This window comes from Arvicola amphibius, chromosome 15 (genome assembly GCF_903992535.2).
Source record: "Arvicola amphibius chromosome 15, mArvAmp1.2, whole genome shotgun sequence".
Taxonomy (NCBI): Eukaryota; Metazoa; Chordata; class Mammalia; order Rodentia; family Cricetidae; genus Arvicola; species Arvicola amphibius.
In genome coordinates this window covers 21,558,496-21,584,212 of record NC_052061.1, presented here as the reverse complement: position 1 = coordinate 21,584,212, position 25,717 = coordinate 21,558,496, and the positions used below count along the sequence as shown (strand labels likewise).

Below are 25,717 nucleotides of genomic sequence, written 5' to 3'. Positions count from 1 at the left end.
GGCAGAAGGCTCAAAATTTCCTGCCTGTGGCCAACAGCCTTCCCTTGGTATCTGTTTCTGTAAGTAGCTCTTGGAATGCAGTTACTGGTTCTCTTTTCCCCTATAGTTCTGTGACTTACTGAACCTCCAGCCTCTGACCTGTTAAGCCATCCTTATGTCATCCAAAAGGCATCCTCTGCTATCCTGGCTTTCTCAGTCTTTGAATGATTTGACCGTTGAAATACAAGCAGAAATGTCATTTATACCTGGTGCTGTTGAAACACTCAGGAATCACTGGCCCACAAGCATGCTTTCCAGCCAGGACCAGCAGGGCTACTGACTTCCTGTTCAGGGTGGCAGGTTTTGGGAAAGTGCCAGTCTACTTGGCCCTGTCCCAGCTTGCTCTGGTAACAGCTGCTGAAGCAGTACAATGTATCAAAAGGGAGACAGCGTTGTGAGGAATTACTCAAATTAGAGATGGTGCTGTCCCTGAGCAACTCGGAGCACCCGAGACAAAAATCCCAGCAGCAAACGGGTTCCATCTGCCTGCGGAGTTTCCTTAGGGGACAGGTTTCTTCTGGGTGGATAGTGTGTGTCAGAAATAGACACAGCGCTTCAAGTGGCACTCTGCAGTCAGAATTGATTAATTTTCTCTCGGGCTGTTTGTGAATCTGCAGCTTGTCAATTTTCCCTGTCAGAGGCACCCGACACACAAGACAGGAGAACCCTGGGAGTCTGGCCCCAAGTGGACTTTTTGAGATTGGCAAGTATTTTTAATTGAGGAGGAATGTTGTTATGGAAAGCCTGGTGGATTGAGGACCCGACAGCCTCCATCTGGGTGCACTTGACGGCTAAGGCATTTGCTGGCTGCAAGGTTCTCTGCTCTTGAGCACAGCTGTGCCTCTGCCGAGTCTGGTCCTGAGCTGAAGGGCTGTGGAACAGTGTCCGATGCTGCTCCAGGGACCTGGCACACGGAGAAACATGGAAGCCTGTCTGGAGCGGACTTTCCAGCTGCAAACACTTGGTTTTGTATTAAAGTAGTCCACTGTGGTTTGCTGGTTTCCTGAGAGGAGAAGGCGGTAGGGTCTCACACCTGAGGTGAATTCTTTTGTGTGACATGGTGGAACATGCACCCAAATTGAAAGTGTTCATCTTGCCTGGGAAACTGTGCACCTTGTGGGCACTGAGGGAAATCTCAGGGCATACTAATCCATAGTCGAGGGCATATTGATCCATAGTGGAGGGCGTACTAATCCATAGTCGAGGGCATACAAATCCATAGTCGACGGTGTACTAATCCATAGTCAAATGTGTGTTTTATCCATAGTCGAGGGCGTACTGACCCATTGTCGAGGGCAGCTACCCTGACATGTCTGGCTTTAATGTCAGGTAGGAAAGCAGATGCAGCAACTCACACTGGCAACTCCCTCATGGACACTGACCTGCTTCGTCTCAGTGTGCTTATTTCTGAACATACCCACAGATTTCATACTCACACAGAACTCTGAAACGGTTACTTTGCCAAAGCAGAGCAGTACAGCGGCGCATCTGAAATAAGTTGTGATGTTCATACTCTTTCCCCTACGGCGACTGGAGCCTCAGAGTTCAAGGTCAGGTCTCCTGGGACAGTCCATAGCATATTTCTCTGTCTTGTGTTTATGTTCAAGTTGAGGTTAGAGCAGGCCTTGGGAATTTACAGTGCAGATATTACAAGCGATTCATCAAGCAATCATTAAAAAAATCATGGGACTTCCAAAATGGAAGTGAATGTCACTTCTGGATTGATTAGGGAGCAAAACAGAACAGAACACACATTTCAGCCTGACCAGTCCCCAGAGAGCTGTCTGCTGAGTGTCCTGCATCAGAGGCAGGGGATCCATTCCTCTGGACGAGCTCTTTGGAAGTTTGTCCATCATTAGCTTGAAGCATGTGTCTCTGGAGGATCCAGGCAGGTCCCTGTGACAGTTGCTGGAGTTGATATGTCACACCACTTTTAAATACTGCAATTTCTATGTTCAGCAATGATTTTTGTCTTGTGAGTGCGTTTTGTGGAGTATGACTGGCACACACATGTGTGTGTACCAACACACACTCATGGGGTGGGGCGTGTGCATGTATCTATTCCCCATTAAAGGACTTATCTAACTCAAAGTTCTTCTAAATGAGCAATTTCATGGTTGACACCGGCTAAGTGTGCAGTTTGCAGATAGAGAGTATTGACACACCCAGGCACTTTTGTGTCTTCTGAGACTCTTCCAGGTTCATTCTTTTGAACAGATGTGAGCAGCAAAGAAGCAGAGGAAAAGGACTGGGGAGAGAGTTGGGTGGGTAAAACATTTCCTGTGCACAGCGAGGTCCTGAGTTAGAGCTCGTGTTAAAAGCTGGACTTGGTAGCACGTTTCATCAGTCCTACTGGGCCTTTGGAATAGTGGAAGGTGGGGACGCAGGGTTCCTGAAGCTCACAGGCCCGGGAGCCTGTCACACACAGCAGCAACTACCAGAGAGAGTTGCCTCAAACAAGGAGGAAGGAGACGACAAACCTCGGATGGCCTCTGTGGCATATGTGTGCCTGCATTTACCTCATCCTAAGGGCCCTCCTGGAAGGATGAGGGGACCATAACTGGCTGTGGGGTGTACAGGATGCAGAGACCCCAGAGAATAAGCAACACAGATCCTTCTCTTGTGAGGTACAAGAATTGGAACAGAAAGCGTCCAAGAGAAAACAAATTTTTCTTCTAATTTGAGTTTGAGACTTTTTTTTTTTTTTCTGTGTAGTCTTGGTTATCCTGGAACTTACTCTGTAGACTAGGCTGGCCTTGAACTCACAGAGATCCACCTGTTTCTGTCTCCCAGGTGCTGGGATTAAAGCTGTGTGCCACATAAATTGGAGATTCTTAATTGTCATTTACCTAAGAGGAAACAGATAACCCTTGGGGCTGCTGGAATGCTCGCTCAGGGGCAGGGGGTGGGAGGGTCAGGGTAGTATACTCATGTAGTACATTTTATCCATCAGTAAAACAAAAATAAAAATGTTTTTTTTTGTTATGGGCCATGTGTATTCAATAGATGAAGCTGACAGGAAGTTAGCGAAAGGCACTTTCCAGAGGAAATCCCTTCCACCTTATACTTTCGTTGGCCAAGTGCCTTGGAGACTCTGCACGTGCACAGATGCATTGCTTCCTTCTGTGAAGACCAGCACTCCTGGTCATGTCAAGTGCTTCTCAGGATGTTCTGGGCATCTGAGATTTCATGACCCTGCCCATCTCTGTCCTTCTCCACTTGGGTTGACTGTGGCGGATGTGGCAGGTTGGTAAGTGGATCATGTTCTCAGGCAGCCTTTTGAGGCAGATTTTTCTCACAGGCCTTTGGAGTGTTTCAATAAGAAAAGAAGGAAGCAGATTATGGAGTGAGCCACCCTCTTGAAGAAATAAAAGAAAGGCTTCAGAATTTCCTGAGATGATGCCAACTGGAGCTTGGGGGATTTGGGAAGATGCAATAAGCCTTCTCCCTCAGTGTCATTCCCTGGCTCCCCTCTGGAGTCTCCAAACGCTTGGGAATGATTGTTTAGCTGTGTTGCCCTTAGTCCCTAAGACACCCTTTCCCCCAGGGAAAGCAATCGCAACCATTTGCAGTTAGTTCTTGGGAGTCAGAACCAAGGGTTTGGCGTGGCAGGTAGAGAGTGCTGAGGGGGCATCTGAACACCCGGCCTTAGGACTTGAGGTCAAGGAGAACGTGATGTGAGCTGTTATGTCAAGATGTCAACAGCCGAGGAGAAGGTGATGTGGGCTGTTATGTCAATATGACAACAGCACCAAGCACAGCTAATGGAGAGTCCTTCCCCCCAGGGCCAGAATTGCAAGCCAGGCACTTTGTGGTTCTTTAAATCATTTTCTTTTCGTTCTCTCCCTTTCCTGGGAGCCAGAGGTGATCCCTTAATGCCAGACTGTCCCATCTTCAGTGGCTACCTGCTTCCACTGTCCTGCCAGGAGTGCTGGCCGGATGGCCATACTCTGGACCACCACAGTACACCAGCTCCATTTGTTCGGAGGATGACGGGAAGGGAGGTGGGAACGACAGTGCCACGTGGAACTGAGCAAAGTTTGGAGCTTTTGGGAGATTTGAAGTGGCAAGAAGTGACCAATACTAAATGAAAGGTGAGCCAGCCAGGACACGTCCCCTGGTCTGCCCCATGCATTCTTGGTCCACAGCTTGTCTTGAGTTCCAGATGCACCTGTCACTAGTGTACGCCCTTTGGTCGATTAATTCCTCCCATCTTTCAGGGCCTCCACATTCACATCAGTGAGAGGAGGATGAAAATAATATTTACCTCACAAGACTGTTGGGAGTGGCTGTATGAACCAGGCTTCAAAGGGTGCCAGTCGCCTGTTGCTACGCATCTGTAAACTGCTCTGAGCTCTTAATTTTCTGTATTTCCTGGTTTGTGTAGATGTAAGGAGAGAGGATAATTTGATACCAAGGTCTCCTTTTGGCTGTTTGCTTGTGATTTATACCCCATCCACAGTCCTCTTGTTGTTGTGCTAGGAATTGACTTTGAGCCATACCCATGGCTCCCTGCACTGAACCCCAACCATCAGACAGCAGAGAGAGAGGTGGGAACGGCGTTGATGGAAACGGGAGTCATCACACGTTCAGCAGCAAATGCATGCTTGTTCACTAACTGGTTAGCTTGCAGATGCCGCTAGGAAATTAAGAAATCTTTACAGAGAGCTCTCCCCTTAAGGAATTTATAGTCATTTTGTTTGTCCATTTTGTTAAATATAAATAAATAAAACAATCTAGAAGGAGATGGCCTAGGAAAACGACTTTGTGGGAAAACATGCAATTCCTGTGCTAAGAAAGGGCTCTCTCCAAGCATACCCATGCTGCCCGCTGGCCTTCTGACCACAGGCTTGCCCGTTTGAGTCACCTTCTCCAAAGCTTGCGTCTGAAACTACACGGCATTTTTCTCTCCCGTTGTGAGCAGAACGTCCCTGCTCCAGCCTCCACTGAACACCTTTCCCTCCCAGCCTGCAGTAGACGGCCTAACAATGGCGCTTTGGCCTGCATGCTCCAGGTCCACTTTACTCATTGAGCTCGAGGGTTACTGATCACGTGGCTGCAGACTGTAATTTTCTCTCTTGTCGAGGATGAATTTTAGCTCACAGAGTATACCTATTTCATTTTAGATAATATTTTATCACTTTTTTAAATTTGTCACATGGGTTTAATTAAGGTCTCTGAGAAGTGTGTGACAGAGTCATGTTAAGGAGTGAGCTGGTCATGCGTTGTCTCTGGTCAATCAACAACCGTTCCGGTGCAAGGAGAATGACCTACTTTTTTTTCTTATTACATGTGCTTAAAAAGTGCCTGTGGCTTAAATACTTTTGGACTGCTGGCAAGGGTCTCCTCTACGGTCCTCACTGAGTCCATTGGTACCCAGATGTCCAAGGTGACAACCGACGCCAGTAATAGGAAAACCACCAGGCCCACTTGCTCACTGCAAGAGAACTTATTGGGGACCTGGTCAGACCTTTGCTCCTCTGGGCTATGGTTTTCCAATGGCAGAAATTAGAAGCTTATTCTGACGAAACACAAGGACAACACCAGGGGGTGGTGGCGCAGGCCTTTAATCCCAGCACTCGGGAGGCGGAGGCAGGTGGAGCTCTGAGTTTGAGGCCAGCCTGGTCTACAAAATGAGTTCTCCAGGACAGCCAGGGCTACACAGAAAAACCCTATTCCAAAACAAAATAAAACAAACAAAGAAAAGCAGGAACTACCAGTCTTCAGGGTTCTTTTGCAGTTCCCAGAGTCTCTGACTATGCGCTGCACTGTGACAAGCCACTTGTCACCCACACAGGACTACCAAGCACTCCTGATGTGGCTAGCCAGCTAAATCCAAACACACAGAAAGTATGGACCACATCCCACATTCTGAAGACCAATAACAAGACAAAAGAATATAAAATACTTTGGATATATTTGGTTAAATAAAGTAGGTTAATCTAGTGGGCGTTGCCCATTTACACTTTTGTATCATGCCCTGGACAGGTCACATCACATCGGATGCATGGCTTCCCGACGTCAGTACTGTGCCAACAATGGGAGCACAGCGATCTTTAAGGAAGCTCAGATGTCTGTGTCTCAGGGATACAATCTGAGATCCTTACACCATGAAAGTCAAGTTTTCTATATTACAGCTCTTCTTTGTCAAAAAAAGTCAATGATGCTGGCATCGTGCGTGGCACTAAACCCCTCCCATGTTACTGCTGTGGAAGTCCTGTGGGAACCCTAAAGTCAGGGTGCTCAGAGCTGGCATCTGCAGGGTTGCCTTCACTCCAGCAGGAAACAGAGCACTGTGGGCAGGAGAGATTGCTCAGCTGGCAAAGTGCTGGCCACCAAGCCTGAGAACCTGAGTTCGAGCCCTACCACCCATGGTGAAAGAAAAGAACCAACTCCGCCGAGCTCCCCTGTGACCTCCACATGTGCCCTGTGACCTCTACATGTGCCCTGTGACCTCCACATGTGCCCTGTGGCACATGAGCACCCCACCCCCAAACAATACATGCCAAAAAGAGAGAAAAAGAAAATAGGGCATATTATTAAAAGTAATAATTTCTGGATTGTGATACCCCATCTGAGGTTTCTTTAAAATTGTTTTATCTTTCAGTCTTCTGATAATTAAGATTATAGTTAATCAGAAAAATACCAGTCTTTACATCTTAGCCTATTTTTACAGATCCTATGAAAATCACAAATGCATTAAAAAAAAGAAGTTGGCTTCAATGGAAATAACCTAAGATGATTCAATTTGCCTTTATACTTTTCCATAGTGAATATGTTGCTTCTACACAAGAAAAAAATACACTCTATTTAAAACTACGTTATCCACCCACGCTTTAACTTTAAACTTAACTCAGTTACTTTGTATGCTGATTTTCTTAGAACTCCCGAGGCTTTTATCTCTTACTATATTTGACTAAATAGTAGGGACTTTAGCTTCAATATCATGCAGATATTTATGACAGTTGCCAACAAACAGCACAGGACTTGGTGACTATCCATGTGGAGAGCCAGGAAACACCTAACAATGCCCATCCAGAGGCATGTCATGAGCGACAGCTCACACTTGTAGCCCAAGCTACTCCGGAGGTTGATGCATTGCTCATCTCAGACGTTCGAGGTTAGCTCAGGAAACACAGTAGGATCTTTTCTTTTAATCAAATCAAATCAAATAACTCAAAGAAAGATGTGCTATGTACAGCCGAGTGCCCCATCACTGGGAAAACTGCCATTGTGCATAGGTCAGACCAGCTTCTATAGCCACAGGTGCCCTCAAGGCTCAGGTGCCCTCTTATACGCTCCCATACACAACAGATTCAATGTAGGTGAGGTGGAAACTGTGCCCCTGACATTGGTTTCTCTTACCTGCCCTCTGACACCAGCAGCTATCACATCCAGAAGGCCGAGATCAGTCAAAGTTATTGTTCAGCTCTCCGCTTCCTTTCTATTTAGCTAAGACCCCAGTCCCTGGTGTGACGCCACTCATAGTTAAAGAGGGTCCTTCCAGATCAGTGAGCTTGATCTAGACAGACTTTCATAGGTGTGCCCAGACACTGACCTAATCTAGATCGTCCTTCACCGGCTTCCTACAGGTTTGTTTTCTAGGTGATTCTAAATGCTATCAAGTTGGCCCTATCAACCATCACACAATGCTATGCATTATTGTTTCCAATCCCTGTGAGGCAATACCCCTGTTGGTGATGATCCAACGTCACCAAGATCGACACAGTACTTACCGTTTGTTGTAAAGATGGCTTCTCCCTCCTGGGGCGCAGGCTCAGGGTCCTGGACCACCTGCAGGGCTCCCACTGTCCTCACCGCAGGATCCAAAGTGACTGAACTCTCGTTCACCGTCGTGTCACTGGCGCCTGTGATCTGATTGGTGGGTGGGCCTCCCAGGGAGCCCTCAAAATCAATCGGCAAGTCGTCCATGCAGTCGGCATTGGGCTGCAGGGAACAAGAAGGACCCACTTTAGAGCGCATCCTTGCTTTAGAGAGGCAAGGTGGGCAGCCTAAATATTTTGTCAGAATGTAAAATTAAGCTCATTGTTTCTCTGTTTAGTTTTTAAGCCGCTTTATTGAAAAACATTTACATGTAGCTTCATATACATGCAGTTTCATTGTCATGAACAGATCGTCCCACATTTCCTTTCTAAAGGTTCCTTTTAGATATAACTATAAAGATTGAATTTCAAGTGCAACATACTTCCTATCTATATTTAGATAACTAGTTAGGAGGAATACATGATCTTTCTTTATAATCATAAAACTAGGACTTCTTTTTATATAGAGAGTTTATTCCCCCACACAGGATGGAGCTAGCAGCCTGCTAATTATCATCAGTCTCATGCATTGTTTACAAACATGATATGGAAGAGAGAAAGGGAACAGAGTCTTACTCACTGGGAATTTTACAGGGAGGATACACGCACGTGAACACACACACACACACACACACACACACACACACGTGCACACACACATGCAGGGTGAAGCTACTTTTTAAAAATGTAAGCCAAAAATCAGCTGTAAAACATATTTCTATGTTCTTAACATGGGATTAGTCACAAATTATACAAATCCTTTAGTCCCCTTCTCTTCCAGATGGGCCTCTGTCTCTTTTCTTATTGGAGACTCCTGTATGTAGCCTTGACTGTCTAAACTTGCTATGAAATTTTCTCTGTGTGTTTGTTTGATTTGTATGTTGGCTTCTTTGTCATGAAGGATGATGATCCCATGATTTCCTGCTTCCAGAGTCTGCAGAGCATGACAGCTGAGGCCGAGGAAAGGGAATTCCAGGTTTTCACTGAATGAGTACCATGCTGATACTCACAGGTCATTGAAAGCAGAGTCCTGTAATTCAGGAACCAGGGGTGAGTAGGAGCACAGAGAGACCTGCAGTGCTGTGTGTGGGCTGTCCCTTGAGATCACAGTTGCACTTGGAACAGTCAGGTGGGAGCTGTCACCATCCTCCAGTTTCTTAAAAACAACTCATATCTTTTCTCTGTTCTCTTGCCCCTTCACTTTTGCCATCTCTGTTAAAAGCAAGCCAATTCATCAACACTCAACTTGCCAGAAGGCAGTTTATACAATGACCAATTCACTATTGACTAAATCTGTTGATTTTGGATGGGAACAGTTATTATTATCAACATTTCCTCCCCACTACCAGTCTCGCTAGCTCCATCTGGTCTTTTCTCTACTTTGTGTCCTCTCACCAGAGGCTCCAATGTAATAACACCAACAACCACAGCATCTACGATAACAGCACCAACAACCACAGTGTCTACAATAACAGCACCAGCAACCACAGTGTCTACAATAACAGCACCAACAACCACAGCATCTACAATAACACCAACAACCACAGCATCTACAATAACAACACCAGAAACCACAGCATCTACAATAACAGCACCAGCAACCACAGCTTCTACAATAACAACACCAACAACCACAGCATTTACAACAACCACATCATCAACAACCAGAACATCTATAACTACATCCACAACAGTATTAATAACCGCAACATGAACTACAACATCAGCAACCATAGTAAGACTATCAGCAACAACATCTCCAGCAACAACCACATCGATCATCACCACACCACAGCATAACAACTGCAGTAGGGGTCTGAGGATTCTCTGTGTGTAAAGAACAGGGTGTAAGACTCACCACGACCAAACACACTGCACAGCCTAGCCCAACTTGTCATTCTGTCCTCACCATCCATCAGACTTTGGAGACAGAGAGCACACGTGTTCCCTTAGCTTGGTGTTTCATCTTATACTATCCCTCTGCTTAGGATGACATATACCTACTACCCTCCTGTTTCCTTCTTAAGGTTTCCAACTGACCCATGGTGATGGCTAATTTAGTCTCTTTAATTCCCAGCAATGTCACCATTTCTAAGGAGGGCTTCCTCCCAAGCAGGGGTCTTTGATCCTGTAGTGCCTCATGTGGCACTTGGGTCTGTGGTTATTTGTCAATGCCCTGTGTTCTCACCACTGTTCACAAGAATTACAACGAGCAGCATCCACAGCATCTTGGTTTTGGTTCCCAGGCTTCTACATCATGCCACAATGATTAGATGCTCAGCAAATTTTGATTGGAGTATTTTATCTGAGTCTCAGATTTCTGCTCTCAAAAACTGGAGCATATTAGAATCTCGCCAAGATCAATGACAGGAGGATTTTAGAAAATACTTTAAGGACTATAAAGTTCTGTGAAAAACTGAGATATACTCTGTAGGTATTTATTAAACAAAATACCTAAGGGCAGGGTGTTGCGTGGAAGGGCTTTCACCAAGGGCAGACAGTGAGCACTAGTCACTGTCACAAACACAAACAGTCCAGTGCAGACATATACAGCAAGGACTTGTTCAGTCTTTGAAACTGTGACTGCTTGTTGACACTGGCGGCTCTCTTTTCCACACTCCAGCTTTGGCACAGTGCACTTTAACTAAGTTCTTATTTTGTGAGTCAGGGGAAATTTTGCTCAATTCTTCATGGAGAAGAGGAAGCAGAGATACTTGGTGAGATTTCATAGATAACAAGAGCAACAACTTTGGCCTGGATGTAACAGGGAAATCTTGTAACTGATCAGTCTTGCAGAACTTCCCAGTTTATAGTCAATTTACATGTATAGTCAGAAACTTTTCTACTTCTTGAAAAACCCCCAAATCTTAGTGTTTAAAGGACTGTATGTATCCAAGGCTATGTGCTAATAAAGTTTGCCTAGGCCCTGAAATTCAGGCAGCATGAGGAAAGTCCCCAGATAAATCAATGGCCATTAATTGGAAGCCTCTGACTGCACTAGCTATGCTAGGTTTTCTTTCCAATGGTGGTTTGTGTCCTGTTCACATCTGGAGAACAATGGTGGTAGGAGGTGCTTCCCGGTTCTGTAAGAGAGACCTGAACTAGATGGGTAGGTGGGGAATGAGGCACAGAAATGTAGGCCAAGGAGAGACAGCTGGAAACAACGAACCCTTCCACTGTAGCTCCCTTTATAAGCACATGAAGCTCTCAGAAATAAAAAAAAAAAATAAAAAGACCCCCTCCTTCTCCCTTTAAGATTTCTTTTGACAAAATCTTATGGGAAAATAGGCATCGCTATGAGGATTTCCTCAGTCAGGAGATGTACTCTTATTTTGCTGTTGTGGGAAAGTACAAAATACAAAATATCCCCTGCTCTTGGATTTTGACTCATGTTTACTTGTTGATTACCACATATGCACTGAGCCAAAAATAACAAAAATACAAACAAATGCAGTACACCTAACTGTCTGTACTCAAGTAGTCGGATGGGTCAAATTCACGACGAAGTCATTCGTGAGCTGACACTCTTGCAAGGAGACGTGGGGTGTAGTTTGTCTGTGTGATTTTGAGACCAAAGGCATTCAAGGCTCTGAAGGGCTCCAGTTCTACAAGAGCCCCCAGCATAGTCGGGGATCCAGAGAAGAAGGACCAGCAGATGTCAGTGTGCGGGGACGGGCTCCTCCCAATGGTTCTTAAAATAACAGGTCCCTATTCCAGTGTGAGAGCATACACCTGGAATCCCAGAGATTCCTGGGAGCCTGAGGCAGGAGGATCACAAGTTTGAGATTAGCCTGGGTTGCCTGCCTAGGGAGATTCTGTAGTAAAGGAAACTAAATTAAACTAAACTTGAGCTTAGAGTATAGGGAAAAATTAAGACCATTTCTTTAAACTGCCTTAAAGAAATGTTGGTTTAAGGTATGTTTTCTAATTAACTCAGCTGTATGCTGATCCAATCATATGCAAAGTTTAAGAATGAAATAAATGATTGCACTGAAGCATTTTAGGCAAAGTGCTACCTGATAACAGCATGATGGGATGGAACCAAACCCCAAGTTCCTCCTGGATCCTGAATCTGTCTTCACCAAGACAAAAGATCCCTGGGGAGGCAGAAGGATGGCCATATGGCTTGATGATTCCCAGGCAGCCACACAGTGTGCATGCCTCATCCTTCATGGGGACGTTCTGTTCTGTGGGATGTGTGTGTGTGTGTGTGTGTGTGTGTGTGTGTGTGTGTATGTGCCATGTTCTTCATGGCTCTTCGAAATTTTTGATAAAGCCCAAAGATGCTACTGATGTTTATTCCTCTGTGAGCTGAGTGTGGTAAGTCACACAGCCTTGTCAGGCATTGGAGTTTCAGCCAGAGTGGCCAACTGCTAAAAGTTAAAATGCTATTTAGTTTGGAAGTAAGCCAAAAGGCCACTCAGTATTTCTATTTTAGAAAAATTAACATCAATATTTGGAATTCAGTTAGAAGTAGCTTCTGGAGAAATTATACTTCCATGGGAAAAAAATCTGGAATCAAATATTCAGCACAAAATTTAAGCACAGAGCAAGGGTTTCTTTGCTTTCCTGTCCTGACCACAGGGAGAAGGGCTGTGAGGAAGGCTGTGAGACCATCCTGAGTCATGGGGGTATGTGAAATGGTGCACATGCATACATTCATGCATGTAAGTGTACAACACACATATGTAAGCACATGTGTGTGAGAACATACATGTAAGCTCACAATGCACACATGAAAGAAAATACGTTCACACTTGTCAACACACACTCCTACAAGCCCACTCTTGCATGGACGTGACGACTCACATACACACATTGCTGCAATCACATGCAAGCATGCAAGTGAGAGACTACGGAGTTAGATAGATTCCCCTATAGACAGACAGAGAGTGAGAGGAGCCATGGCTTGGTAATAAACTGAATTTCCAAGATGGTCAGCTTTGTCCTCCTATGTTTTCTTCATGTTTCCTTGTGTACTTCTTGGATTTGGTGGCCTGGCTTATTTCCTATCCTCCTCAGACCAGAAAGGATGACACCCAGCAGGTGGTGTCTCATCAGCTCCCCTCTGAAGCATCTGTCTGATGGTGTTTGTCTCCTACTAGCAGGTCCCCTGCTGATGGACAGATGACCAGGTTAGACACTAGCACATAGCAGCTGTGGGCCAATCAGTCATCCTGTCTGTCTTCAAACTGACCAACCCTAAAGTTGGGGAGGAAACTCTTCAGAGGCTTCAAAAGCCCCCAGCCTGGAGAAGAGACTGGATTTTTGGTTTTTTTTCGGGTTCCCACTCTGCTGTGCGTCTGTTTTTCTTTGTGTGTCTGCTGTGTGCATGTGTTTCTTCAACCCCCGTCAATGCCTTCCTTCACCAGCTGATTCTGTCTGCACGCCTTGAGATTTCTCTCTGCCACCTGTTTTGCTTCAGATAGTTCCTACTTTTTGGTTCTTTAACTGGCAGAGAAGATAAACTTTATCAAGACCCCCCCCCACACACACAAAGCACATAATATGCAATAATAGACACACACATGTACACATCCAGTTGCACATGCATATCTATGCAAATGCATCCGTGTATCTATGCAAGTGCACACACTTGCAAACAAACATGTGCACAGTCTCCTTCTTCCTTAAAATAATCAGTTACAGAGAGAACCGTGGACGGCAGTCACCAGCCTCTGGTAGATACGGATGTTCTCTCGTGTTCCACACTCACTGTGGCTGGCTTAGTCTTGAAAGCACTGCACACGCGCAACTCTGGTCTGAAAATTCAGTGCACATTGTCTATAATCTGGCTCAAAGCCTCGGTCTCTCGAGTGGATTTGTGTTTCGTGGATCCACTGCCATTGAGACAGCTGGCACAGGGCAGTCAAGCCATCCAAAGCAGGTTCTTACAACACTCCCGGGACACATTGTCCAACAGAGGCCTCTGATATGTCTAATTAGCCCTTCGGCATGCAAGAGCACTCTGATACGTGATCTGGCCCTCATTCTTCAGTGACATCCTGGGGCCGTTAGCATTCTCTTTACTCTTTGTCATAACAGCAAGGAGTGGCGGTAGACAGGTGGCAACAAGGAGGGGCCGCATGGGCAGGGCTGAGTTGGTTTCTATGCTCGGGTTGGAGGCTCCTTTCAGACAGTGCCTATGGTTTCCTCGCATCTCCCCATGTAGTTTTTGGATTTGTTGGTCTGGCTTGCTTCCTGTGTTCATCGGCCCAGAGAGGACGACACCCAGCAGCTGGTGTCTCATTGACTACCACTGTGGTATTCACTTGATATAATCCTGGAACAGGCTTTCCCTGGAGTGTCAAGCCAGCTGGCAGGCTTCTGACCCCAGGGAGAGTCACTAAACATCAGAAAACACATGACTTTGAGAAGCATCTGACAGCAGGGTTGGATTTACGTGGCTCTGACTCTGCTTCTTCTTTTCTCAAAGTCTCTAGAAATGTGAATTTAGCAGATGCTTTGAGTTGCATCCTTTGTCTTGGTACTCACCTCCCATGGGTGGGAGGGAATACTCCTCCTGCCTTCTCCCCTCCCCCGAAAGCTTGGTGATCAGGAGGCAGCAAGCGCCTAGACCGTGGCATGTAGCTCTCTTTGAGTACAAAGCAGGTAAGGTAGCCAAAGAGGTTCAGCTGATCCATTGTATCTCTACTGTGTGCCCCCTACTCTTGAAGACATGCCTATGTGCTACGCGAGCAGCACCTTCCTTGGCTCACAGACAAATGGTGAACTTGGTGTGATCAGAGGGAGCAGAGGTGCCAAGAGGGATGCCCGGACACAGAGTTCATTGGGTGATGTCAACAGGGGACATGGACAATCCAGAGAAGACGTTTTCTTCCTGCTTTGGGGACAATGTGGAAAGACAGGCACGATGAGGCTACAGGCTGCGCTGTGCTTACCGGGATCCCTAGGGCTTTAAGAATGTTCATCTTGCACATGGGACAGGTGCGATGGTCTAGAAGCCAGGGATCAACACAGGACTTGTGGAAAAGATGCCTGGAATGAGAACCATATATCTTAGAGCAGTGGTAACCAAGGTGCTCTCTAGACTGCTACAGCCCACTGACCAGTCCAGGGTCCCTCTCCTAACAAGGAGCAGAGTAGCAGAGTTAGGACTCCCCCGGATCAAAGCCTTTCTTTGTGCTAATTGACCTCAAATCTGCCCTGAACACCAGAGTGCTCCATGAGGTTTGCAACTGGCTCTTCCAAATTTTTTTTTTTTAAAAAGGTGGAGGCTCTGGAAACAGAGATCTCCCCTCCCTTGGTGGCAGGAATGACTTGAGAAAGGCATGTGTCCCCTTCTCCCCCACCCCACGTTTATTTTGCCACAATCAGAAGATGTCTGTAAAGTAAAGGATGATTTCTATTCATATTTTGGTGGTCTAACACAGAAGGGGAGAGCAGCCCCCGGAAACAGTAGCACAAGGACATACTATGCTGGCCTGGTGGCCTGCTGGCTGTCAGGTCAGAAGACGCAGTGAAAGGGTGTATGGTTTCACTGTGGGTGACATAACCATCTGCACAGCGTTATATTCAACTGCAGTCTCAATCTCAAATGGCAGTGGCTGTAAGACCTGGTCAGCCTGGTGCGTGAAGGGCATATGAAGACAGCCTAGCTGAACTTCTAATGTGTCTTAGGAATCGGCTTGGAGACTCCGTGGGCTATGTGCATCAAAAGATTTCCCACTTCAAAGACTCCCCATGGGCAGAAAGTGGTAGGACTTCCCTGGGTCAAGAAGAACCAGAACTTTGTGTTTTCAGTGGGAAGGCTCCCTTAGAACATTCCATCCCCGTCTGGATCTTTTCAGTTCCATAAAAAAGTACTCTTGCTAACTAGGGAGGTTCAGGGAGCAGCCAGCCTGTGGAGTGACCGGTAGACGAACTCGGATTCTGAGGGTGATGAGGTGATCTGTGGGCTAGGACCAGGCCTGAGAGAGCTCAGTGATGAAGTCTCTGCTGTGTAAGTTTGAAGACGCCAGGCTGATTCCCCCTCCTGCCCTGTGTGTAAAGGGCCAGGTGTGGCAGCTGTGCTTGTCATCTTTGCATGCATTGGTGAGGCGGAAGTGGCTGGAGACCTATGGCTCCCTGGCCAGCCAGCCTAGCCTGAAGAATGCTCCAGGACTCAGAGGGAAATCTTGTCTCCTGAGACGCAGCCCTGGTGGTTGAGCCTAGGCCGCCATAAGCGCGCGCGTGCACACATGCACACACACACACACACACACACACACACACACACACACACACACACACGAACACGCACGCCCTCAGAACTGAAGCCCGAGAGAAGTGCATTAGAAAGGGAAGAGCACTGGGCTGCACCGCTCTATCCAGCCTGCTGCTCTGGACGCCCTGCACACACATTGCTTGGGAACTTGATTTTATGCCTTTCTCCTTTTAGTGAGGATATAAGCCAACAATCCAGGTCAACACTGAGACTGTTGGTGACCTGGCTCCTCTCCTAAGGCAAAAGCTGATAAAATAAATCCCTGAAATGAAGCCAAATGTCAGGAGATTGCTTGCTGAAAATTACCTGACGAGTAGGCAGAGTTTGGGGTGGGGTTCCCACTAGAAGACTGAACAGAGTTTGGGTGCATGGAAAAGGTCTCACTAAGGAAACGGCAGGGCTGGGAGCTGAGTGGCAGTCACCCCACACTCGAAGGGGAGAGAAGAAGAAAGTTCTTGGTAGAACGAGGGGTCCAATCAAAATGGCTCCTGGACCACCCTGTGCTGGAAGCTGGCCAGACTTCCTGCAGCATTGTGAAGGAGGATCTCCATAGCTACCACTGTTAGGAGAGGCTGTCTAACACCCACACTATGTGAAGATGCTCCTTGTCCCCTCAGGTTGATCCCCTCGCTTTAGGATCCATACTGAGGGTGCAAGGTTCTTGTCTAAACCTGTTAACTCATGGTGTGTCACTGCCAGGAGAAGCCAGCCATTTTGGTCCCTCAGACTACTCCTAGGTAGCAGATCTGTCATCTTTTTTTTTCTATCACATGTGTGGGAGACCTGACGGCAGTAGGACCAACTGTTAGCACTTCTTCACACTTACACACGTTTCTCAATATCCTCAACTACCTGTGAGATGGGAATCTGTCTGTTCAAGCATGGCGGACTTGAGCCAAGTGCCCACAGGAGCCAGCAGTCCTCACACTGCTCTTAAACCATGTGTCTCCTCAGCAAGGCTAAGTTGCCAGGCTGTTCAATCAACACTGCTCAGGAATTGCTGTGAAGATGTAAGGAGATATTCTTCTGGTGGGTCTTGTCCAAGCACTTTCAGGGTCTCAGTAAAACCATTTTCCTGGAGACATTATTCTGCCTTGGATCCTGAAACATCAACTCCTACCCCAAAGTGTGCAGCCCAAGGCCCACCCTGCAGACCAATGTCAGACCCAACAGCTCTACACCCAAGCAACCCCAATCCTTGAAACCTCTCCATCTCTTTTCTCTTTGTGTGGATACCCCACCTTTCTTCCTGTCATCCATTCCTGTGGGTTCCCACTGGTTCCATTTCTCTGTAGACCCCTCCATTCCCCCCTCCTTCTCTCCCTCCCTCCCTCCCTCCCTTTCTTTTTAAAATGCGGTTCCCCCATTGATGATCTTGTGACTTTTCTTCATTACTGCAGCAGCATCTACAGCTCTCTCCGGGCCGCCAGGTCTTCTCTGTTCTCTCCATCCTACTCACTGATGCCAGATTTATCTTCTGAAAATAGAGCGCTCATTACGTCACTCCTGCCTTTCATTCTGTTCTGTGCTGAAGCTGAATACACAGATGACTAAGACAAGGTCTCTCCCTTCACGGAAGTACCGCAGTTCCATCTTAGACACGGAGGGAAACTGTCGAGAGGCCATGCTCCTAGACTGGAGGTTTTCTCTCTTTTCACTTTTAGGAGAGTTGTCTTAGCTCAGTTATAACTGGTCATGTTTTATCTTATGAGAATGGGGTTTGTAAGTGAATCAATCTCTCTCTTCCTCTTCACTCTTAGAGGGTGTTCTCTCTCTCTCTCCCTCTCTCTCTCTCTCTCTCTCTCTCTCTCTCTCTCTCTGCCCCCCCCCTCCACATGGGGTTTAAATAATGCTGGAGAAAACTCAACAAAACTAAAAGCCAAACAAAACCAGATCAGATTTTCTCAAGGCCAACCTTTTTAAACTGCAGTGGAAAGACACCGATAGCTTTGCCAATGCAAGCTAGGAGGGAAATGCACGGCCCTCACTTTAAATTAGAGAAAGGCTCTGTCCTTAGAACTTGACCCTGGTCTAATTATATGATTTGGCTGGAGCAGCCCAGCCGGTTGGCAGCCGTCCTGTGTGTCTAGCTGATTAATGTGACCAGGGACCAGGACACTTGAATGCCTTATGTGATGGGGTCACTACAGGGCAGGATCTCTGTCCTAAGTCAGCCTCTGCTCTGTTATAGATGACACAAATGAGCACACGGAGGTCTCCCAGCCTGGCTACCTTTTTCTGTGTTTCTTTCCTTTAATCCCCTCATTAAGTGATACATATCATTGGCTCTTACTGAGGGCATGCACGTAAATACCTGAAGTAGTCAGAGAAAAATGGTTCCAAAACCCCACCAGTCAGGTGTCTACTTGAATGTAATGTGATTTTGACCAATGTGGAAAGTCCCTGTGATATCCATGGAATTGGTTCCATTACTTTAAATGAAGTTGTAATGCAGAAGTCATGGCTTTTACACACACTGGCCTTCGGGTGTAAGCGTGTTATGTACACAGCACCCGGATACAGAGGCACATTCTGTCACTCCAGAAAGTTCTTACGTGTTCACAGTCAGCACACACTGCCATTCTGACCTCCGTCCCCAGAGGCCAGGTTTCCTTCTTATTAACTCCATGTATACAAAATTATAAAGTAGGTAATTTTCCTAGGATATCTTGTGATCAGAATGACGTTTTTCCAATTTCTCTGTGCTTTGCTGAACACCAGCAGCTTCTGCTGATGCTAAGTAGTCTTCCAGCGAGTGGATGCCCCCTAATTTGTGAGATGGTTTTCCTGAAGCTAGAGGTATGGTTGTTTTCACATTCTGACATTATGAACAAGCATGGTCCAGTCATTTGTGTGAAAGTCTGCTTATGGACACATGCAGCCTTTGTCCTTGGGTACACATTTAAATATTTATACCTGAGACACGGTTTCCTGCTGAAGTTGGTTAGACCTGAGCTCCGGGGGTTTACTCTTGCCTCTGTCCTTCCCAGTGCTGGGGCTACACTACTGTGTCTAGCTTTTTGCTTATTTTAATGTGGTGCTGGGGATTCGAGCTTAGGTTTTTATGAGACAGTTTACCTGCTGAGCCGTCTCTCCAACCATTAAAGCACACAAACTTTATAACACAATCTTTAAAACCACACCGATCAAAGGCACCGTGAAAATAAAATGTATTCAGGTGAGGAAAAGCATGATTTATCCCCCAAAATGTCAGAACTAGTTAACATGTTTATCAATTTTAGATCATAGGAGCCTTTCTAGTCTAACATTTCCAGCTAGGAACCATGGTCCAATCAACATCAACTTATGTGAGTTACAAAATTCTTAGTGAAGAGTAATACCTCAGAGAAATAAAGCAAAACAAGGACTAAAATTAACTTAGTATTTGATTATCAGAGGAGAGAGATGCTTTATGAAGTAGAACTGCCTGGTTCCAGCTGGCACTAATGGAAACACGCCTCTCCCCCATGCTGCGAGTGAGCTATCAATCATTACCATCTTCCAAGAAAGCAATTTGAGAAAACTTCTCAAGACACTTGAACCCAGTCAGTTGACTTTGAAGAGTGTAACCTTTGACGAAATTGAGAACTTCAAACTCTATGATTACAGAAGGACGAAGTATTAAATTAAGTACTGAGTGATGGGACTTAAATTAATCCAAAGAGTGGACTCTTAGGCTACCACCTAACTAATTTTAAGTAATTTCTAAAGTTACAAGGAAAGGCTTACTTTTTAATGGCGACAGAGAAACTAAATTGCAACTACAACAATTGTTGACTCTCCAGTGTTTAAACTCACGCAAGGTGCAGTGAGTATGCTATAGGACTGATTACATCCAGCACTGTCAGTGCCCAGAGTGAGGGTACTGTCTTTGTTAGCTTTTAAATATTTTTCTTGGTTTTCAAGAATTTTCCAAGTGAGCCATGGAACCCTTGAAAGTTACTTTTTAAAAGACAAAACAAAACAAAAGAAAAAAAAAGCCCAAACCAAACCAAATCACATCTGGGATGGTGAAAGAGAGGATGGGCCGTGACAAGTTGGGTCCTCTGACCTCCACCCAAGGGCCAATGCAGATGCACATGGTTCCTGCCCTAACCACAAATGATAAACGAAAATGTAAGCAATCTGATATCTATAAATAAGTAACCATAAACAGAATGTGTTATAATCTAACTTGTATAATAAGGGCATGATAGAATAAGTCGAATCTGATGGATATAGTTAATACCATCAGTCTTTTAAAGATTTAATTTTAATCACATGTATGCGTATGAAGGATACGTTCATATGATGTAGGTATCCTTGGAAGCCAGAGGGTATGGATACTCCCAGAGCTGGTTTCGGAGAAGGTTGTGAGCTGCCAGACACGGGTGTCAGGAACTGAACTTGGGCCCTCTGCAAGACAGTATGCTCTCTCAGCCACTGAGTCATTTCTACAGTCCTAGCCATGATATTTTTCCAAACCAAGCAGCATAGAAAATATCTGTTCCGACCAGGAATATGCACTAGGAAGGGCGAGGTAAACTCAGGTCAGGCTGTCCCTGCCCCATTGGAAAATGCTCTCTTGTGTCTTGCTTTCTGAGATACAGGAAACCAGAACCCCAGCATCGCAGCCTTTTGTTACATTCCTTTGCTCACAAGGACTGGCTTTCCTGGCCTTGTGGACTTTCCAGACTTGGGCTCAGGACTGGACCCTGGGTTTGAAATGTTAAGGGCGGGTCTGTTTTGAATGCTTGAATCATTTGACTGTGATTCTTCCAATTTTCAAATATTAAAAGGATGATCCTTCTTTTACATCCGACTATACATTTTCGTGTTGGAGTAATTATTATGTACATGTTGTGCCTGCTCGTAGCACAAACGAGAGTCTCCTCCTGCCCTAGAAGGGGAGTCTGTACCTGAATTTCACAGTCTAACCTTTACTGTCATTTCTGATCCATGGCATGAACGACAGACAGCATGAGTGTTTGGGGAGGGGACAGTGCATGGGCTCTGCTATGTATTTATTTCTGTGTAATGTGTGCATACATGTAGATGTCTTCGTGTGTGGGCACAAGTGTGAGTGTGTGCTCCTGGAGGCTCGAGTCTCACCCTGGATGTCTTTCTCAACTGCTCTTCGCTTCTTCACTGAGGTGGGTCTCTCAGGCGAACCCAGAGCTTGCAGATCCTGGTGCAGCTAGCCGGCTTACTCTAGGGATCTGGTCTCTGCCTCCCGAAGGCTGGAATTACGGTGGGCCACTATTCCTATCCAACTTTTATGTCAGTTTTGGATCTGATCTCCGTTTTCATGCTTGCGTGGTACTCGCTTTACATGATACACTGCATCTTCACCTTGAATGGTTAGGTTAAAGCCCAGGAAAGGTTGGGGGAAGCAACCACTGAAACCACGTAAACGTTTGAGATCTGCTGAACAACCGTGCCGTATGTGTGTTTGTCTCATGTGCTATTCAGGAGGAGGTTTTGGTGTAGTTACTATGTTTTCTCGCATAGGGGCTCAGTAAATCTTATTAATTCAATATTAAAATGTTTAAGCTAGAGGCAGGAAGGTCTCTCTTTGGTTCATAGGATACATGCTCGTCAGGAAGTTTTACAGATGGGCTTGTCTCTTCTTTCTCTTGTACTCTGAGCTCAGTGTGTGCCCTGGAGCCCTTGCTCAGGGTAGAGAAAGCTGCTGCCTCTCCCTGGGGACAGGAGTTGCTGGAATACTGACATGAGAGGGGAGGGGGAAAGCAGATCTGTATTCCAAACCTGCAGCAGTGGCCCCAACTGAGAAAGAAATGCTGGTGCTCGTCAACCGGCTCGTGGTTGTCAACTGGCTTGTAGACCTGTGGTATGTGAGCAACAGTCTACCAAAGATTCTGCTGAGACTGGAACATCAAATTTAGGTGTTGACTTTTCATGAGCCCTCAGAAACTCTCTCGCGCATTTCATGTCTCCTGGTCTCTAGATCTTATCAGTCTTAGTATTATTTTTTTGTAAGTTAGGACATCCATCACCCCACTTATACATATCAACTTCCTTTGTTTCTTAACTTCTATGCACTTCCTGAACCACTTCTTGTGGTTTAGACCTTGAAACGTATTAGAGATAGTGTTTTGGGTACACCAGGCCACCGTCCAAACTCACACTGTGGTCCGATGACCTCGATCCTCCTACATCTACATGTGGAATGCTGGGATTGCATGTTTTAATTCTGCATATGGATTATCATTGTGCCTAAATCTCCATGTCCTTTCGTTGAGCACTAATACTGTTGGTTACATTCTTGCGTTTGTAAAAGCATTAGCTTACACGTCAACTTTTAAATCACAAACAAGGACACGGGGTGTGATCGGTCTATGACCTAAACACCGAAAGACTCCTGTACTGATGCAGAAAGCGACGCTGAAGTCCAGTCTTCCGACGAAGAAGTGGAAAATGCAGAACCCTGCCGTTAACCACCGAAAAAGGATCTTTGGCCACATCACTGGGTGGGATGGATATTTTAGAACTGGAAGAATGGATAAAAGATGATGAACCATTCTGGCCAAGGTCTCCTTCCCCCAGAAAGATAAACTCCACCCTCAAGAGCCAGTCCTTGTGGGACAATGATTGAGGGACAGCATAAAGGTGCTGCAATTTTTATTCATACTTGAGTGAAGAGACGCAACATGTTTTAAATGCAAACAAGTGCAGACATGGCTGCCATTCAACACACTGAAAAGCAGGCCCCTGTGCTTTGCTGGCTTAGCTCCTAGTTTTTCTGGAATAGCCCACCCTCATCATCCCCCTCTGTAGGCCCCCTCCAGCCCTATGCCAACACCCTGCTTCAGACCTCTGGGCATTCCATCTCTCTACAGCCACATCCTATGACTAGTCCCTGAGTCCAGCCACATCCTATGACTAGTCCCTGAGTCCAGCCACATCCTATAACTAGTCCCTGAGTCCAGCCACATCCTATAACTAGTCCCTGAGTCCAGCCACATCCTATGACTAGTCCCTGAGTCCAGCCACATCCTATGACTAGTCCCTGAGTCCAGCCACATCCTATGACTAGTCCCTGAGTCCAGCCACATCCTATGACTAGTCCCTGAGTCCAGCCACATCCTATGACTAGTCCCTGAGTCCAGCCACATCCTATAACTAGTCCCTGAGTCCAGCCACATCCTATAACTAGTCCCCGAGTCCAGCCACACGCTATGACTAGTCCCTGAGTCCAGCCACATGCTATGACTAGTCCCTGAGTCCAGCCACATCCTATAACTAGTCCCTGAGTCCAGCCACATCCTATGACTAGTCCCTGAGTCCAGCCACATGCCTTTGTCACACCCAAGGCCTGGGTCGGTGGTCTGTGTGCGAACTGCGCCTCCTGACCCAACAGGTTCCAGCACACAGGGACAAACTAATTCAGGTCTTGAATGACCTAGGAACCTCCTTCTCCACCCAATCCCTGACATGGGAAATACATGGGAATTACACACTAATAGATCCAAATAACTCTAGTTGTCCTCTCTTGGAATGCTCTTAGCTCTGACTGGTCAGGAAACACTTTTAGTCCAATGTTAGGGAGTGTAACTAATCAATTTGAATCATGACTTTAACAAAGTAGAAAATACCATCAAATATTAATAAAGCGCTATTTATCATAGCTTTTTGAAAGCAGCAGATAAAGGTCTATATGGGAACAACTTAAATGTCCCAAATAAACAAATAGATTATGGTATATGGCTCCACAGTTTGGAATTTAAATGTCGTTAAAAGGTTTTATGTGGCAAAAGCTAAAAATGTCAAATCAAATATTTCAAACACACAAAAGCATCTGGACTGGAGGGGCTATCCTCTCTTTGAATGACAGCTGCCCTTCAGGGGCCCAGGGTTTCAATGCAGTGGAAGATGTGATTCCACCAGGGGGTGGTGGCGATGGTTGAGCTATTGTGCAAGTGAATTTAACACCACTCAACTATACACCAGGAAATGACCAAAAGGTAGGAGGCGTGGTACAAAGGCTTTCCAAACAAGCCCAGAAAGGCATCCCAGGATTACTTGACCTTAGATGACCTTGTCTGGGGAAAACTGATATCTATCTGGACAAGAAGCTTCAGAAGCCCCAAAGCTGGGGTCCTGCAAGGTGCAGGAACAGGGCTCTGTGCACACGCACCCCCACTCTCCCACCTCTGGCAATTAGCTGCAGCACTGGGACATCAATCTGCAGAAGCACACTTTCTGCCTGCAGTAGTTTCTGATTTTCTTCATCTTCCTTCCCCCTCCTCAGTATAAAGACCTCTTTACCACACAGGGGCTGCTGCCTAGGGCCCTCCAGGGGACATTGTTTACAAACCATAGTACAGAAAATTATTTGGGGAAAAGGTGAATGTCGGAGAATGCGCCCCCAAAAGATAACTTGAGTTTGAGTGGGTTTATTTAGCAATCAAGCTCTGATGATAATAAGCCAGCGGATCACACCGTCTCTTTAGACAAGAGCATCCGTGGATGAGAGACTGCTTTTTGACATCTTCTGTGGGGGTGGAATGTGAATGAGAACATCTCCTCCAGTGGATTACTAAGAATTAAACTCAAGGAAAGTGGGGTGCCTACATGGTTTACCTCAGTGGAAAATTCTGGCTGGGCCATGACAGACTTTTGAAGTGAAGTTTCTTTCTACAGAAACCTTGGCACCCCAAGGTTTTTGGGTGATTTATGCAAGCAAGAGCTTGATAACATCTGGCTATTGCTTCAGAGTCCAAAGGAAGGTCAAAACAAGCCGCAAATAGCAGTGTTCTTTCTGGAAAGTGCTTACAATGGTAAGGAAGAAGAATAGGATATTGAATGTTGACAAAGTTATTTCAAAATTGCAGAAATGAAGCTGAGAAAGCAAAGGGAAGAAACATGAAGATGGCAGTGGTGGTTACCTGCATGAGGGAGATAAGTAGATATTTAAATATTTTATGTTGTAAAACATTTCTATAATGAGGGTATGCGGGATAAACCAAACCTGACTTAGAAGTATTAAGAATTGTCTGGAACCCATTCCCTGTGATGGGATGCCTTGCTCAGTCTTGATGTGGTGGGAGAGGAGCTTGGTCCTGCCTCAATGTGCCAGGCTTTGTTGACTCCCTATGGGAGGCCTTACCCTTTCTGGGGAGTGGATGGGGAGGTAGAAAGGAAGTGACGGGAGGGAACTGGAGGAAAGGAGGGAGGAGAAACTATAGTTGGTATATAAATTAAGTAAAAAAAATAAAAAGTACGAAGAGATATTGGGGCTGGAGAAATGGATCCATGTAATGGCACTGGCTGCTCTTGCAGAGGGCCCAGGTTTGGTTCCCAGCACCACATGGGAGCTAACAACTGTCCATAACTCCAATTCCAGGGGATCTGACACCCTCTTCTGCCTCCTGTGGGCACTTCATGAATGCGATATACAGAAACATGTAGGCAAGACACTCATGTACATAAAATATAGCAAAATAAATGCTTAAAAAGGAAAAAATAAACCTTTTTTCTTTTTTCCTTCTATTTCTATTGATTGATTGATTGATTGATTGATTGAAAAGCCTTTCCCAATCATTGTGCCCGATATTAGCCCCATTGTATTTGCAGACATTTGTCATTGTGAGTGCCCATGTCAGGGCTGCATCCTAATCATCCACTG

The 25,717-nt window shown here is 45.9% G+C and overlaps 1 protein-coding gene across 1 annotated transcript in view; it reads right to left on the bottom strand.

Annotated features, from left to right (window-relative positions):
* Rnf150 (ring finger protein 150) overlaps positions 1-25,717 on the bottom strand; it is a 204,010-nt gene that overhangs the window by 29,127 nt on the left and 149,166 nt on the right. The window contains exons 5-6 of the mRNA XM_038312801.1: positions 14,765-14,861; positions 7,776-7,986 (exon numbers count right to left, since the gene is read on the bottom strand). Coding sequence (XP_038168729.1) covers positions 7,776-7,986; positions 14,765-14,861 — 308 coding nt within the window. The remainder of the gene's footprint in view (positions 1-7,775; positions 7,987-14,764; positions 14,862-25,717) is intronic.